Raw genomic sequence first — 12,514 nt, forward strand, 5'->3', positions numbered from 1 at the left:
CATGCAGGCATCCTCTATATATCTTTTAAAAAATTTTCAGCTTTTTTTCAGTATTAAATTCATAAAAAAAATCAGAAGAAAAACAGCTAAAAGCAGCATTTTATTCGAAAAAAGTAAATTCAAAAAATAAAAAATAAATGAAGTGTCGTAAGATTCAGTGCGCGTTGTGCATACACCGTCACGTCAAATTGCGGAAAAAATAGATTTTTAAAAATATTTAAAAATATTTTTAAAAATCTTTTTTTTTTTAAATAAAACGTTTTAAAAAATTTTATCTAGAGAAAGCTTTACAATTTTTTAAATATAAAGAGAATTTTGATTCAAATTAGAACTTCTAGAGCCTAAATTTTATGCAAATTGTACAAATTCAATTGCTCAACAAATAATCAGTATTTTTCCCTTCATTTTCCATTTTATTTGTCCATTATTAAAACAATAACAAACGATGACTCATTGTTCTTTTTCACTATCAGTGGCTTCACCTGTCTTATCACTGCTTCTTGTATACTGAACGACGTTAAACACATCTCACTTTAACATTTAGAAATTAAAACTCCTCATTTTTCCAGGTTCACAATGATTCGTGTTTATTTGATAATTTTAATGCATTTGGTGATTGGGTTAGTTTTTTTACTTTATTAAATCAAATAAAAACTGAATATTTTAATATTTTTCAGTTTAACCCAGAACAATTCAACTACACCTTCGCCAATTATCACCTCAAGTAACAGCTCTGTACTTGTATTCGAGATTTCTTCAAAAATGAAAATGATCGAAAAAAAGCTGGAAGCCAACACAGTCCATGTCCTTCGCCTGGAATTAGATCAAAGTTTCATATTAGATTTAACCAAAGTCGCCGCGGAAATCGTTGATTCTTCGAAATACAGTAAAGAAGACGGTGTTATACTCGAAGTAACAGTTTCAAATGGCCGTGATAGTTTTTTATTGAAACTTCCGACGGTTTATCCGAACTTGAAGCTCTATACTGACGGAAAACTGCTCAATCCGCTCGTTGAGCAAGATTTCGGGGCGCACAGAAAGAGGCACAGGATAGGCGGTAGGCTTTTGGGCCTAAAAACATAGGAAAATCGTAATTTCAGACCCTCATTTCCATCAAAACCTGATCGTAACCGTGCAGTCTCGATTGAATGCTGATATAGATTATAGGCTTCATGTGACTCATTTGGATCGGGCCCAATATGATTTTCTGAAGTTCAAGACGGGACAGACCACGAAAACGTTGTCGAATCAGAAGCTGACGTTTGTCAAGCCGATTGGATTTTTTTTGAATTGCAGCGAACAAAATATTTCCCAATTCCACGTCACATTGTACAGTGAAGATGATATTTGTGCAAATCTGATAACTGTGCCGGCGAATGTACGGATTTTGCTTTAAATTTCAAAAAAAAAAAGATTTTTATGATTTTTTTGAATTATCAATTTTTCAAAAAAAAAAATTGAAAAAAAGCTGACTTTTTAAAAACTCCTTTTGGTTAAGCGCCATTTCCCGAAAAATCGAAAAGTCAAAAAAAAGGCGTTACAAAAAATTATATTTCATCGAATTTTGTTTGAATCGATCAGAAAAAGACATAATTTAAATTTAAAAAAAAAAAGATATATTTTCAGTAATTTTTTTGATTTTTTTATTTTCCGAAAAATAAAAAAAAATTGTGTTTTTTTTTTAATTTTTATAAAGCGAATAGGACAAAATTGTAAGCATTTTTTTCGAATATCGGTAAAAAACAAAGGTTTTTGGTTTTTTTTTTGATTTTCCGAAAAATAAAAAAAAATTGTGTTTTTTTTTAATTTTTATAAAGCGAATAGGACAAAATTGTAAGCATTTTTTTCGAATATCGGTAAAAAACAAAGGTTTTTGGTTTTTCTTTTGATTTTCCGGAAAACCAAAAAATCTTTAAAAAATTCATAAACGGAAGAAAAATTACCTGATTGGCTTAAACAAAATAAAATATCGGATTTTAACGTCTTTTTTTCTGATTTTTCGCTTGAAAGAAATGACCAAATATGTTTAAAAAATTAAAAAAAAATTCAAAATTGGTTTTTAATTTTTCAAAAAAAAAAAACTTTTTTTTTGAAAACTTAGTTTTTTTTTGCTTGATTTTCCAAAAAAATCGAAAAAAAATTCTTCAAATAATTCAATTTAAAGAAAAAAGAAGGAAAATGACCAAAATTGTATGCAATTTTTCAAAAACAAACATTTTTTTGAAATATCTAACAATCGAGAATTTTCGATTTTTGGTTTCCCGGAAAACCGAAAAAAAAATGTTATTAAAAAAATTACCTAAATTGTATGCAATTTTAAAAAACTGATTTTTCTTTTCAAAATATCGAAAAATCAAAAATTTTCGATTTTTGATTTTTTTTGAACACCGAAAAAAAATTGAAATTTTATTTAAAAAAATTGTAATTCATTAAATAATTTCAGGAATCCATCTATGATCGATCAGTGATTTCCGATAAAACTCACAATCGACGTGTCCTATCATTCACCAAAAGAGCCGACATTTTTTTCACTGAAACTGAAATCTCGATGTTCAAATCATTCCGAATCTTCGTCTTCATAGCTCCCGATGATTCTGGATGTTCTACCAACACATCACGCAAAAGTTTCAACGAGAAAAAGAAAATATCTTTTGAATTCAAAAAACTGGAAAATCAATCATACGCCGTCCCGACGGCTTTGATGATGATATTTCTGACGACACCGTGTCTTTTGTTCCTTCCAATTGTGATTAATATTATCAAGAATAGCAGAAAATTGGCACCATCACAATCAAATCTTATCTCATTTTCTCCAGTTCCGTCTGAGCAACGGGACATGGATTTGAGCCATGATGAGCAGCAGAATACGAGCTCAGAACTCGAAAATAATGGAGAAATTCCAGCAGCAGAAAATCAAATTGTTGAAGAGATCACGGCTGAAAATCAAGAAACGAGCGTAGAAGAGGGAAACCGGGAAATTCAAGTTAAAATTCCGTTGAAACAGGGTAAATTTTCGGAAAATAAAAAGGGAGCTTAAAGCTTGCGGATATTTGGCTTGAATAGATTAAAACTGGTCAAAAACAACCTAATTTCTTGATAAAACTCTTATCAGAAAATGACCAAAAATTAATTATGGCGGGACAGAATTTCGAAACGAGAAGCCAAGTTTTCCTAATATCTGAAATTTCGCAAACTTTTCCTTGTCGCGGCAGCTGTTGCTGTAGCAGAGGGCGGTAAACAATTCTTTCCCGGCAAATCGACAAATTGCCGGAATTGAAATTTCTGGCAAATCGGCGAATTGTCGGAGTTGGAATTTATGGCAAATTGCCAGAACTGAACATTTCTGGCAAATCGGCAAATTGCCGGAATTAAAATTTTTTTAAAGCCTATAATCACCCAAATTTGATCATTTTTGGAGGGTTTATTGAGTTGAAATGTGCTTAAATCAACGATTTAACCCGAAATAAACGAGTAAAATATGCAATAATGTGTGATAATTTAATAAACAATGTATTCCAGAAGAACAAGTTGCCGAAAAATTTTAGATTTTCTGCAAAATTTGGCGATTTTTTTTCGAAATTTCGAATCACCATAAAAAATTTAGAAATTAAAAAAAAAAGTAAAAGTCGGCCGTTTCAGGCCAATTTCAGTCTATGCGGGATCACAAAATTCTGAGAATGCGTATTGCGGAACATATTTTTTTCAAAATATCTCGTAGCGAAAACTACAGTAATCCTTCAAATGGCTACTATAGAGCTTGTGTCGATTTACGCGCTCGATTTTCGAAATAATCTAAAATCATTTCAAAAATCGAGCCCGTAAATCGACAAAAGCGCTACAGTAGTAATTTAAAGAATTACTGTAGTTTTCGCTACGAGATATTTTGCGCGTCAAATATGCTGCTCAATACGCATTCTCAAAATTTTGTGTTTCTGTATTAAATAACCACCTTTAGCTCTAATGTTTTGTCAGTACTATTTTACAGTGTATTTTAATTTATTCCTCTTCGACTTCAAAAGAGGGTGTATTTATACGGAATGGTCTCGCCACGCGCCATCCATAGATTTTAAAATCGATTTTTTTGAATCAGTGGGTTAAAATAAAATACACTTTAAAATAACTGTCTAGAAAAAACAAAATTTCATTTAATTTTAACTCTATAAAATTTTGTCAAAACTTTCAATTCTCTATATATTTTATTTCCAGATTCATTATCACTCCATGGCCAAATGCTTCAATATCCCGTTGCAATAATTCTCCCAGTTCTCATGCACACAGCTATCGAATTCCATAAATGGACGACATCTACAATGGCAAATCGCGACGAAATGTGCTTCCACAATCATGCGTGTGCTCGGCCATTGGGAGAACTTCGAGCTTGGAATAATATCATCACCAATATAGGATATACTCTTTATGGAGCCATCTTCATTGTTTTGTCGATATGTAGAAGAGGCCGTCATGAGTATTCTCATGTTTTTGGTACATATGAATGCACACTTTTAGATGTGACTATTGGTGTTTTCATGGTTTTGCAATCAATTGCTAGTGCCACTTATCATATTTGCCCCAGTGATGTGGCTTTTCAGTTTGGTAGGTTTTTAGAAAAACTTGCAACTGAAAAAATTTGAAAAAAAATTTAACCGATGTATAACAATTTTACGATTATGGGAACGAAAAATTCTGAAAATGCGTCTTCCGCGATATATTTGACGCGCAAAATATCTCGTAGCGAAAACTACAGTAATCCTTTTAAGGACTACTGTAGCGATTGTGTCGATTTACGGGCTCGAATTTTGAAATAATGTCACTATTCGAAAATAATTTTTTTTTTCTTCAAAATTCGAGCCCAGCGATACAGTAGTCATTTAAAGGATTACTGTAGTTTACGCTACGAGATGTTTTGCGCGTCAAATATGTTGTGCAATACGCATTCTCGGAATTTTGTGTTCCCGTAATATTACTCATAAAGACGCAGAAAAAAACCGATAACGTTGGGTCTCATTAGGTATTCGGCGACAAATCCGTGAATTCCAACGTTTTCAGTTAGTTTCTTCGCCAATTTTCAACCGTTTTTGTGTGTTTTTTTTAAACAAAAAATACAGAGATCAAAAAACAAATAAAAAAAAATATTCGAAAGTACGGTTTTGTGGTGGACATCAAATTCCCAACGAGACCCAACAATTTGAGGCGGAGCATTTTTTTTATTTAGCCGTGGAGCGCGATTGCACATCGGTTTAGTTTTTCTGCGTCCCGTAATATTATTGTGAATCGGTTAAAAAAAAACACATTTTCTGCAACTTTTATGAGGTTATTCATGGGTTGACGAAAAATGCAAAAATTCATTTTTTTTATACAATTGTCTCCCTATTCACGTATGCAGAAAAAAAATGTTTTGAATACTCATGCATTTTTTGCATTTTTCGACATTTTTCTACATCGGCCGACATCCGACTTCACATGCTGAAGGCGAGAGACGCAGAGAAATAAAAACCTCCCTCTCTGCGTCTCTCGCCTTCAGCATGTGAAGTGGACTGTCGGTCGATGTTGAAAAATGTCGAAAAATGCACGTGGAGTCAGGCTGTCTTATTGCGATTTGATCTACAAAAAATGCGGGAATTTTTATCCCAGAAAAATGTGACGCCAGCACAATCTTAACCATACGAAATCTGGTGAAAAATCTACGTCTCTTCTCCCGCATTTTTTGTAGATCAAACCAAAATGAGACATTTTGACACCATGTGAAAATGTCGAAAAATGTCGAAAAAAAATGCATGCGTGTGTTAAAAACATTTGTCTACACACATGAATAAAGAAAACACTGTTTAAAAATACATTTTTGAGTTTTTCGTCATCACATGAATATATAATTACCCCATAAACATGAACTGTCCGAAAAAATTTAAAATATTTTTCACTTATTGCAGATACGCCGTGCATCCAAGTTATCTGTGGACTTCTCATGGTCCGTCAGTGGTTTGTTCGTCACGAATCTCCATCACCAGCCTATACAAATATCCTACTAGTTGGAGTTGTCTCCTTGAACTTTCTAATATCTGCATTCTCCAAAACATCATATGTCCGATTCATCATCGCTGTAATTCATGTCATTGTCGTTGGATCGATCTGTTTGGCAAAGGAAAGATCCTTGGGATCGGAAAAATTAAAAACTCGATTTTTCATCATGGCCTTCTCGATGGGAAATTTCGCAGCAATCGTGATGTATCTGACGCTTTCGGCGTTTCATTTGAATCAAATAGCCACGTATTGCTTTATTATAAATTGTATCATGTATCTGATGTACTATGGATGCATGAAAGTTTTACATAGCGAGAGAATAACGTCGAAGGCTAAACTTTGTGGAGCTCTGTCACTGCTCGCGTGGGCTGTTGCCGGATTTTTCTTCTTTCAAGATGATACAGATTGGACGGTAGGTTATAAAATAGAGATTTATTTGAAAACGGAGTGTTTTAGCTCACTTGTCATTTGGGGGAGGGGAAGCTTTTTGAATAATTGTTTTTGTCAACAAATTCGGCAAATTGGCGGTTTGCCGATTTGCCGAAAATTTTCAATTTCGGTAATTTCCCGTTTTGCCGGAAGTTTCAATTCCGGCTATTTGTCAATTTACCGGAACTTTCCAATTCCGGCAATTCGCCATATATTTAAATTCCGGCAAGTTGCCGATTTGCCGGAAATTTCAATTCTGGCAATAAGCCGAAAATTTGAATTCCGGAAAATTTGCCGATTTGCCGGAACTTTCCAATTTCGACAAGTTGCCGATTTGCCGGAAATTTTCAATACCGACAAGTTGCCGATTTGCCGGAAATTTCCAATTCCGGCAATTTGCCGATTTTTCGGAAATTTTCAATTCCTGCAAATTGCCGATTTTTCGGAAATTTTCAGTTACGTCGATTTGCCGATTTGCCGAAAATTTCAATTCCGGTAAATTGCCGATTTGCCGGAAATTTCAATTCCGGCAATTCAAAAGTAAAAGTAATCTAAAATACTATTAAAAAATTTACAGAGATCTGCGGCGGCGAGCCGAGCACTCAACAAGCCATGCCTGCTACTCGGCTTCTTCGGTTCCCACGATTTATGGCACATCTTCGGAGCATTGGCCGGTCTTTTCACATTCATTTTCGTCTCCTTTGTTGATGATGATCTCATTAATACACGCAAAACTTCGATTAACATTTTCTAGAGTAATTTTGTTTTCCCTATCCGGTTTTTCATATTTCAACTTTTTCTCCTGCCTTAATACGTAGCCCGATCTCTCATTTCTTCATGTTTTAAGAACTTTCTGAATCTATGTAATTAGTTGGTCTACTTTGAAACATTTTTACTGTATTCATCTCCACGGCTCCCTACCTCCCTGTGAATATAATTCCAAATTTAGCTCCTCTCTACGCAGTGATCTGGTGTTTATAACATGTTTATTTATTTTTCCCAACATTTCCCAATTTCAGGTGTTCACTTGTTTGTTTGCTCCCCCTCTATGCATAAATTTTCAGCCACTAGACCATGACACCTTTCTGATTTCGCCTCCAACTAACATTTGTCCCGATCAAATAACTTGAGGACACAAAGGAAAACAATCACGGAAGAAGATGAAACTTGCTTTTTTGTTTCCGCCCCATCTTTTTCATCTTTCTTCACAATTGCTCGTTTGCCGTTCTCATCTCGAGACATGTGGTTGTTTCAAAGACTTTAGGACCACTTGTTCTCCATCCTCCAACCCAATCACCTTTTGTCCTGGTCCTTCATAGTGCTCGGACCTACCACCACTTGAACCTATAGGTCTTTCCATATTCGAACATTGTCATTTCCAAATTGGTTTTGGAGAAATGTTAATTCAGATTTTATTTCTGATAATTCTAACCCTAAATTGCTCATATTCAACTTCATATTCAACTAGTAATGGAATTCGTCTAATGACATTCAACATTTGGAATTCTGGTGCAAACGTGGAAAATGGCCAACAAAAAATTGCCAAGCACATTTTGATGGTCAATCCTGATGTTGTGGCTCTACAGGTGATTGTTTTTAAGATTGCATATAGAGAATCGAAGAAAATCCATTAATTGTCATGTGGTGCCATACTGTCCCATTACGACTTGATCTACAAAAAATGCGGGAATTTTCTGCGCAAAAAAATGTGACGTCATCACGTTCTTAACCATGCGAAATCAGTTGAGAACCGTAGATCAACGTAGATCAATCCAAAATGAGACACTCTGACACCACGTGTTTTGAAGATTTTTCAACTCTTGCTAAACTTCCCATTTTAAATTATTATAGAGTCGCATAAAAATGCGCCTTTTATAACCGAGTTGCAAGCGCGCTCCACGGCCAAATTAAAACGGCCCGCCCCTGAACGTTGGGTCTCGTTAGGGATTTGGCGGTAAAGCAATAAATTCAAAATTTTTTAGTTCGTTGGTGTCAGAGTATCTTATTTCGGCTTGATTTGCGTAGTTCTACAAAAAATGCGGGAGAAGAGACGCCGAGTTCTCAACTGATTTTGTATGGTTAAGAACGTGCTGACGTCATATTTTTTGGACAAAAAAATCCCTCATTCTTTATAGATCAAACCGTATTGGGATAGCCTGGCACCACGTGTTTCGACATAAAAATCATGAAAAGCAACGAAAATAATTAATACATAGGAAAATGGTCTTGAATTTACGAATACCTATCGAGACCCAACTTTAGTGGGCGGAGCGTTTTTATTCGGCCGTGGAGCGCGATTGCTTCAAAGTTGCAAAAAGGGAATTTTACTGCTCCATAATAAGTCAAATCAGAAGATTAGCAAACGTAGAAAATTCGCCAAAATCAGATGCCCGGACATGAACACTGCTCTCTTATCAAACTCCGTAGTACTCCCCAAAATGCATGTATAAAGTAGGCGGTAGGTAGGCACGTAGTCGTGAAAACATGAGACTCACAAATTTGAAATTTCCAATTTTCCCACCTTTCCATATTTTCAGGAAGTCTATGCAAATGTGACACGAAACTTGACCCTTATGCTAGGTCATCCATGGGTTGCAGTTGAACGAAATCACGAATATCCAGACACTGCGATTCTCACTCGCCACGTCTTAATTCCGAATACAAATTTGTCAACGTCTGGAGCAGTCGGAGTGAAGATCATGCTCAGAACTGGGTTTATGATTCATTTTTGGTCACTCCATCTTGACTATACATCCTATGGGCCTTACGCAGCAAATAACAAATTGGTGGACAAACTCGATCAGATTATGGCTGGAGAAAATGTTGGTATGTACATAAATCTGGATTTTACAATTCAAGGAACTTTGAGCTCTATTTCAGGACGTGGTCCTCAAATCTACGAGATTCTTAATCTTCCAATGATGAAAAAGTGGATGGAAAAGGTGGAAGATGTTCCGATTTTCATAGCCGGCGACTTTAACGGACCCTCACATCTCGATTGGACAGAACAGACAAAAAAGATTCATGGGGATTGGGTGATACGGTGGCCTGCAACCAAGGAGCTAGAAGAACGAGAATTCAGTGATACATTCAGGGAAATATACCCAAACGTTGTTTCAGATCCAGGTAGGAACTAGATATTGAAAATATTTTGGAAAATGTTGAGAGAAAAATCGCAATTCAGGAATCACGTGGTCAACAGTAAACAAGTTCAATCCAGAATGGAATTATACGATTCCAGAGCCACAGGATCGGATAGATTTCTTGTTTTATAAAGGTAGGGATGTTATGAGGGCCGCCATAACCAGCAACTTGCCGATTTGCCGAAAATGTTCGGCAAAAAAATTCTGCCAATTTTTGGAAAACTAAAAACTTCAACATACGCACCAGGGCTGTGCGGTAACTAAGATTTTCGTCAACCGACAGTTGTCGAAGTTTCCGATCCCTAAAAATTTCGGCAATAGGCAACTTTTGGTTGCCAAAACATCGGCAACTTTTCGGCAACCGGCAACTTGGTCGGCAACCGGCAACTTGGCAGCCCTGACGTGCGGTAAATTTAAAAATTTGCCGAGCCACGCAAATTCGGCAGGTCCACATTTTTGAAAAATGCCGAGCTCGGCAAGTTCGGCAAATTTGGTAAATTTGCCGCACACCCACCAGCTGGTAGGGATGTTATGAAAACCGTCATAATTTTATGGTTTATAATTTTAAAGCGATATTACCAGCAATTTGCCAATTTACCGAATTGTAAAAAAACGGCGATTGCCAAAAATTTTCCGCAAATTGTGATTTTGCCAATTTTTCTGGAAAACTGAAATCCTTAATTTTTAACATACGAATCCTATAAGTTCACCTACAACTAGCATGAAAAGCAAGAAATTTCCATTTAAATATCTAAAGAAAACGGAAAAAAAACCAATTAAAAATTTCCGGCAAATTGGCAAGTTACCAAAAATTAAAATTTCCGGCAATTACCGCCCACCTAATATGAACTATTAGTTTCGAAACTTGTTCTCTTTTTCCTAAAATTTTCACTTTCAGGACCAGTTGTTCCGTATCAAATATTGACATACAGTGGATGCGAGAAACCGCAACGAATTCCGTTTCACTCGAAAAATGACTACCCATCCGATCATTTTGCCGTTTTTGCCGACTATACTTTCATATGATTCAACATCGTCTTTCAAACAATCTTTACTTGTACACAAAAACATAAATTTCTCTCTCTCTCTCAATTTTACTTCTTTACCCCGTCACCCATAATTTAGAGCTTAATGCCCTTGTTGGTCGAATCGCGCGATTTTGTTTGCATTTCTCGCTGAATTTCGCTGAATTTCGCTGAATTCATTCTCGATCCTCAACGCAAAGGTCACCCTTGTTGATGCCATGGTCACCAAAGCATGACCTGCCGTCGGGGGGCCTGGGGGTAATCACGGGGACGTATAAAAACCGGAGGATTGGCAGAACAAGGCCATCTTTTTTCACGCGCGCAAAGTTTACAAGTTGAAAGAAAAAAAAAACAACAAGAAATGTCGAGAATCTCAATTTTTGGTCTTCTTCTGGTTCTGTTGTTGGTATTCAATTTGGCTCTTGGAGCTGGGGAAAGCAGATATAAAGGATCACAGATGTAAGTATTAATTACTTGAATAAATTTTTTAATACGTTCTAAAATTTCAACAAATAATTCATTTTTGGGTTTAACAGATTCTAGAAAGGATGAGTGAACCTAAATTAATATCAATTAAACGTGTTAATTTTGTTTTTTAGAGAGATACGACAAAACACCAGATATAAACTAAGCTCAAATATAAATTTAGATACTTAATTTGACTTCAACTTCCAGAAAACTTATTGAACAAATTTTTACAGTAGGAGTAACCGATCAAGACAGTTTTCGCTTTATTAGACTCAACATTATTCAAAAAAAAGGTCCAATTGTAAATAATTTTATCTACCATCTCATGTAGGTACATTTAAGGCAATAGGTTATCAGTAGGTAACAAAACAAATAACAAATTTCAGCTTTCGAATCTTTAAACGACGATAAAAACGTTTTGGGAAAACAATTTTGAAGCCTCGTTACGAAGCCTGTCTTTTTGGGCATTTTTAGTTGAATCAATAAATAAAAATCGATCGGTTTAATTTTAAAAAAAGTTGTCAGATTGTTTTGCTACCGAACGCCGATCAAAGGTTGAAAAGTAAAACTAGATTAAAGTTAAATTTCTGATTGTTTGATTTTTTTTATTGGCAAAGCATTTTAGCAAACAATTATTTCCCATTTTTTTCAAAATTTTCTTATTTACTGAATTTACCGGAGTAGCTCCTAGAAGTGTTTAGTAATGGTTTACATTGGGGATTTGTTTTTTTTGCTCATAAACTATCTCTAAGATACTATTGCTCAATAACAATATAATTAGGGTAAATTGTAAATGTACAAACTTCCAGAATCCGCCAAAAGCGTCAATACCTTGGTTATCCATACGGAATGGGCATGGGAATGCCCTATAGCTATGGATATGGATACAATCCATATATGATGTACCGCCCGCATCCAATGTATGGAGGAATGCCCTACTATCGGCCATATGGTTTCTGGGGAAAATGAAGAAAATCAATGAATAACTGTTTCAAATGAATAATTCATTTTTTGGTTCAATTTTATCGGAAATCTTAAAGAATAAACTACGTTTTTTTTACATACGTTGTGGTTTGTAAGCATTGTGTGTCAGCAAATTGCGAAATCTTTTTTCCTCACAGGATTGAAGTGGAAAGAGACGCAGGAGGCATAACAGAGTGTTGTGCAATACTACACAACGAAAAGGACATGTTATGGAAGGAGTATTTAAGCATTGAGAGAATTAGACCAGGAATCATGTTTTTGTGAATTAAGACCTTCAATTCGTTTTAATTTAAATAATTTTCGAGCTTCAAGTTTTAGAAACATTTAATATAGTTTTTAAAAATAATTTTGTTTAAAGAAGATGTTTGTATAGTGCTGAAATGCCCAAATGCCATATAATTTTTTTTTGTTTTTTTTTAATTCTCAATCAAAAATTAGTGAAAACTC

General features: G+C 35.1%; 3 protein-coding genes across 3 annotated transcripts; all 3 read left to right on the plus strand.

The window, feature by feature from the left end:
* The first annotated feature begins 569 nt into the window (after positions 1-569).
* sid-1 (Systemic RNA interference defective protein 1) lies at positions 570-7,516 on the plus strand. Its single transcript, NM_071971.10, has 7 exons — positions 570-620; positions 678-1,057; positions 1,101-1,378; positions 2,444-3,005; positions 4,207-4,593; positions 5,928-6,430; positions 7,025-7,516. The coding sequence occupies exons 1-7, from the start codon at positions 577-579 to the stop codon at positions 7,199-7,201; spliced, it is 2,331 nt and encodes a 776-aa protein (NP_504372.2). The 5' UTR covers positions 570-576; the 3' UTR covers positions 7,202-7,516.
* A 124-nt stretch (positions 7,517-7,640) lies between these two features.
* On the plus strand, positions 7,641-10,676 carry F14F9.5 (uncharacterized protein). The gene is made up of 5 exons (NM_071972.9): positions 7,641-8,033; positions 8,985-9,273; positions 9,328-9,573; positions 9,632-9,724; positions 10,489-10,676. Exons 1-5 carry the CDS (start codon positions 7,845-7,847, stop codon positions 10,614-10,616), a joined length of 945 nt encoding a protein of 314 aa, NP_504373.2. The 5' UTR covers positions 7,641-7,844; the 3' UTR covers positions 10,617-10,676.
* Positions 10,677-10,917: 241 nt separating this feature from the next.
* On the plus strand, positions 10,918-12,140 carry F14F9.8 (FIP (Fungus-Induced Protein) Related). Its single transcript, NM_001038388.6, has 2 exons — positions 10,918-11,074; positions 11,893-12,140. The coding sequence occupies exons 1-2, from the start codon at positions 10,977-10,979 to the stop codon at positions 12,050-12,052; spliced, it is 258 nt and encodes an 85-aa protein (NP_001033477.2). The 5' UTR covers positions 10,918-10,976; the 3' UTR covers positions 12,053-12,140.
* Positions 12,141-12,514: the final 374 nt, after the last annotated feature.

Source organism: Caenorhabditis elegans, chromosome V (assembly GCF_000002985.6).
Source record: "Caenorhabditis elegans chromosome V".
NCBI classification, from domain to species: Eukaryota; Metazoa; Nematoda; class Chromadorea; order Rhabditida; family Rhabditidae; genus Caenorhabditis; species Caenorhabditis elegans.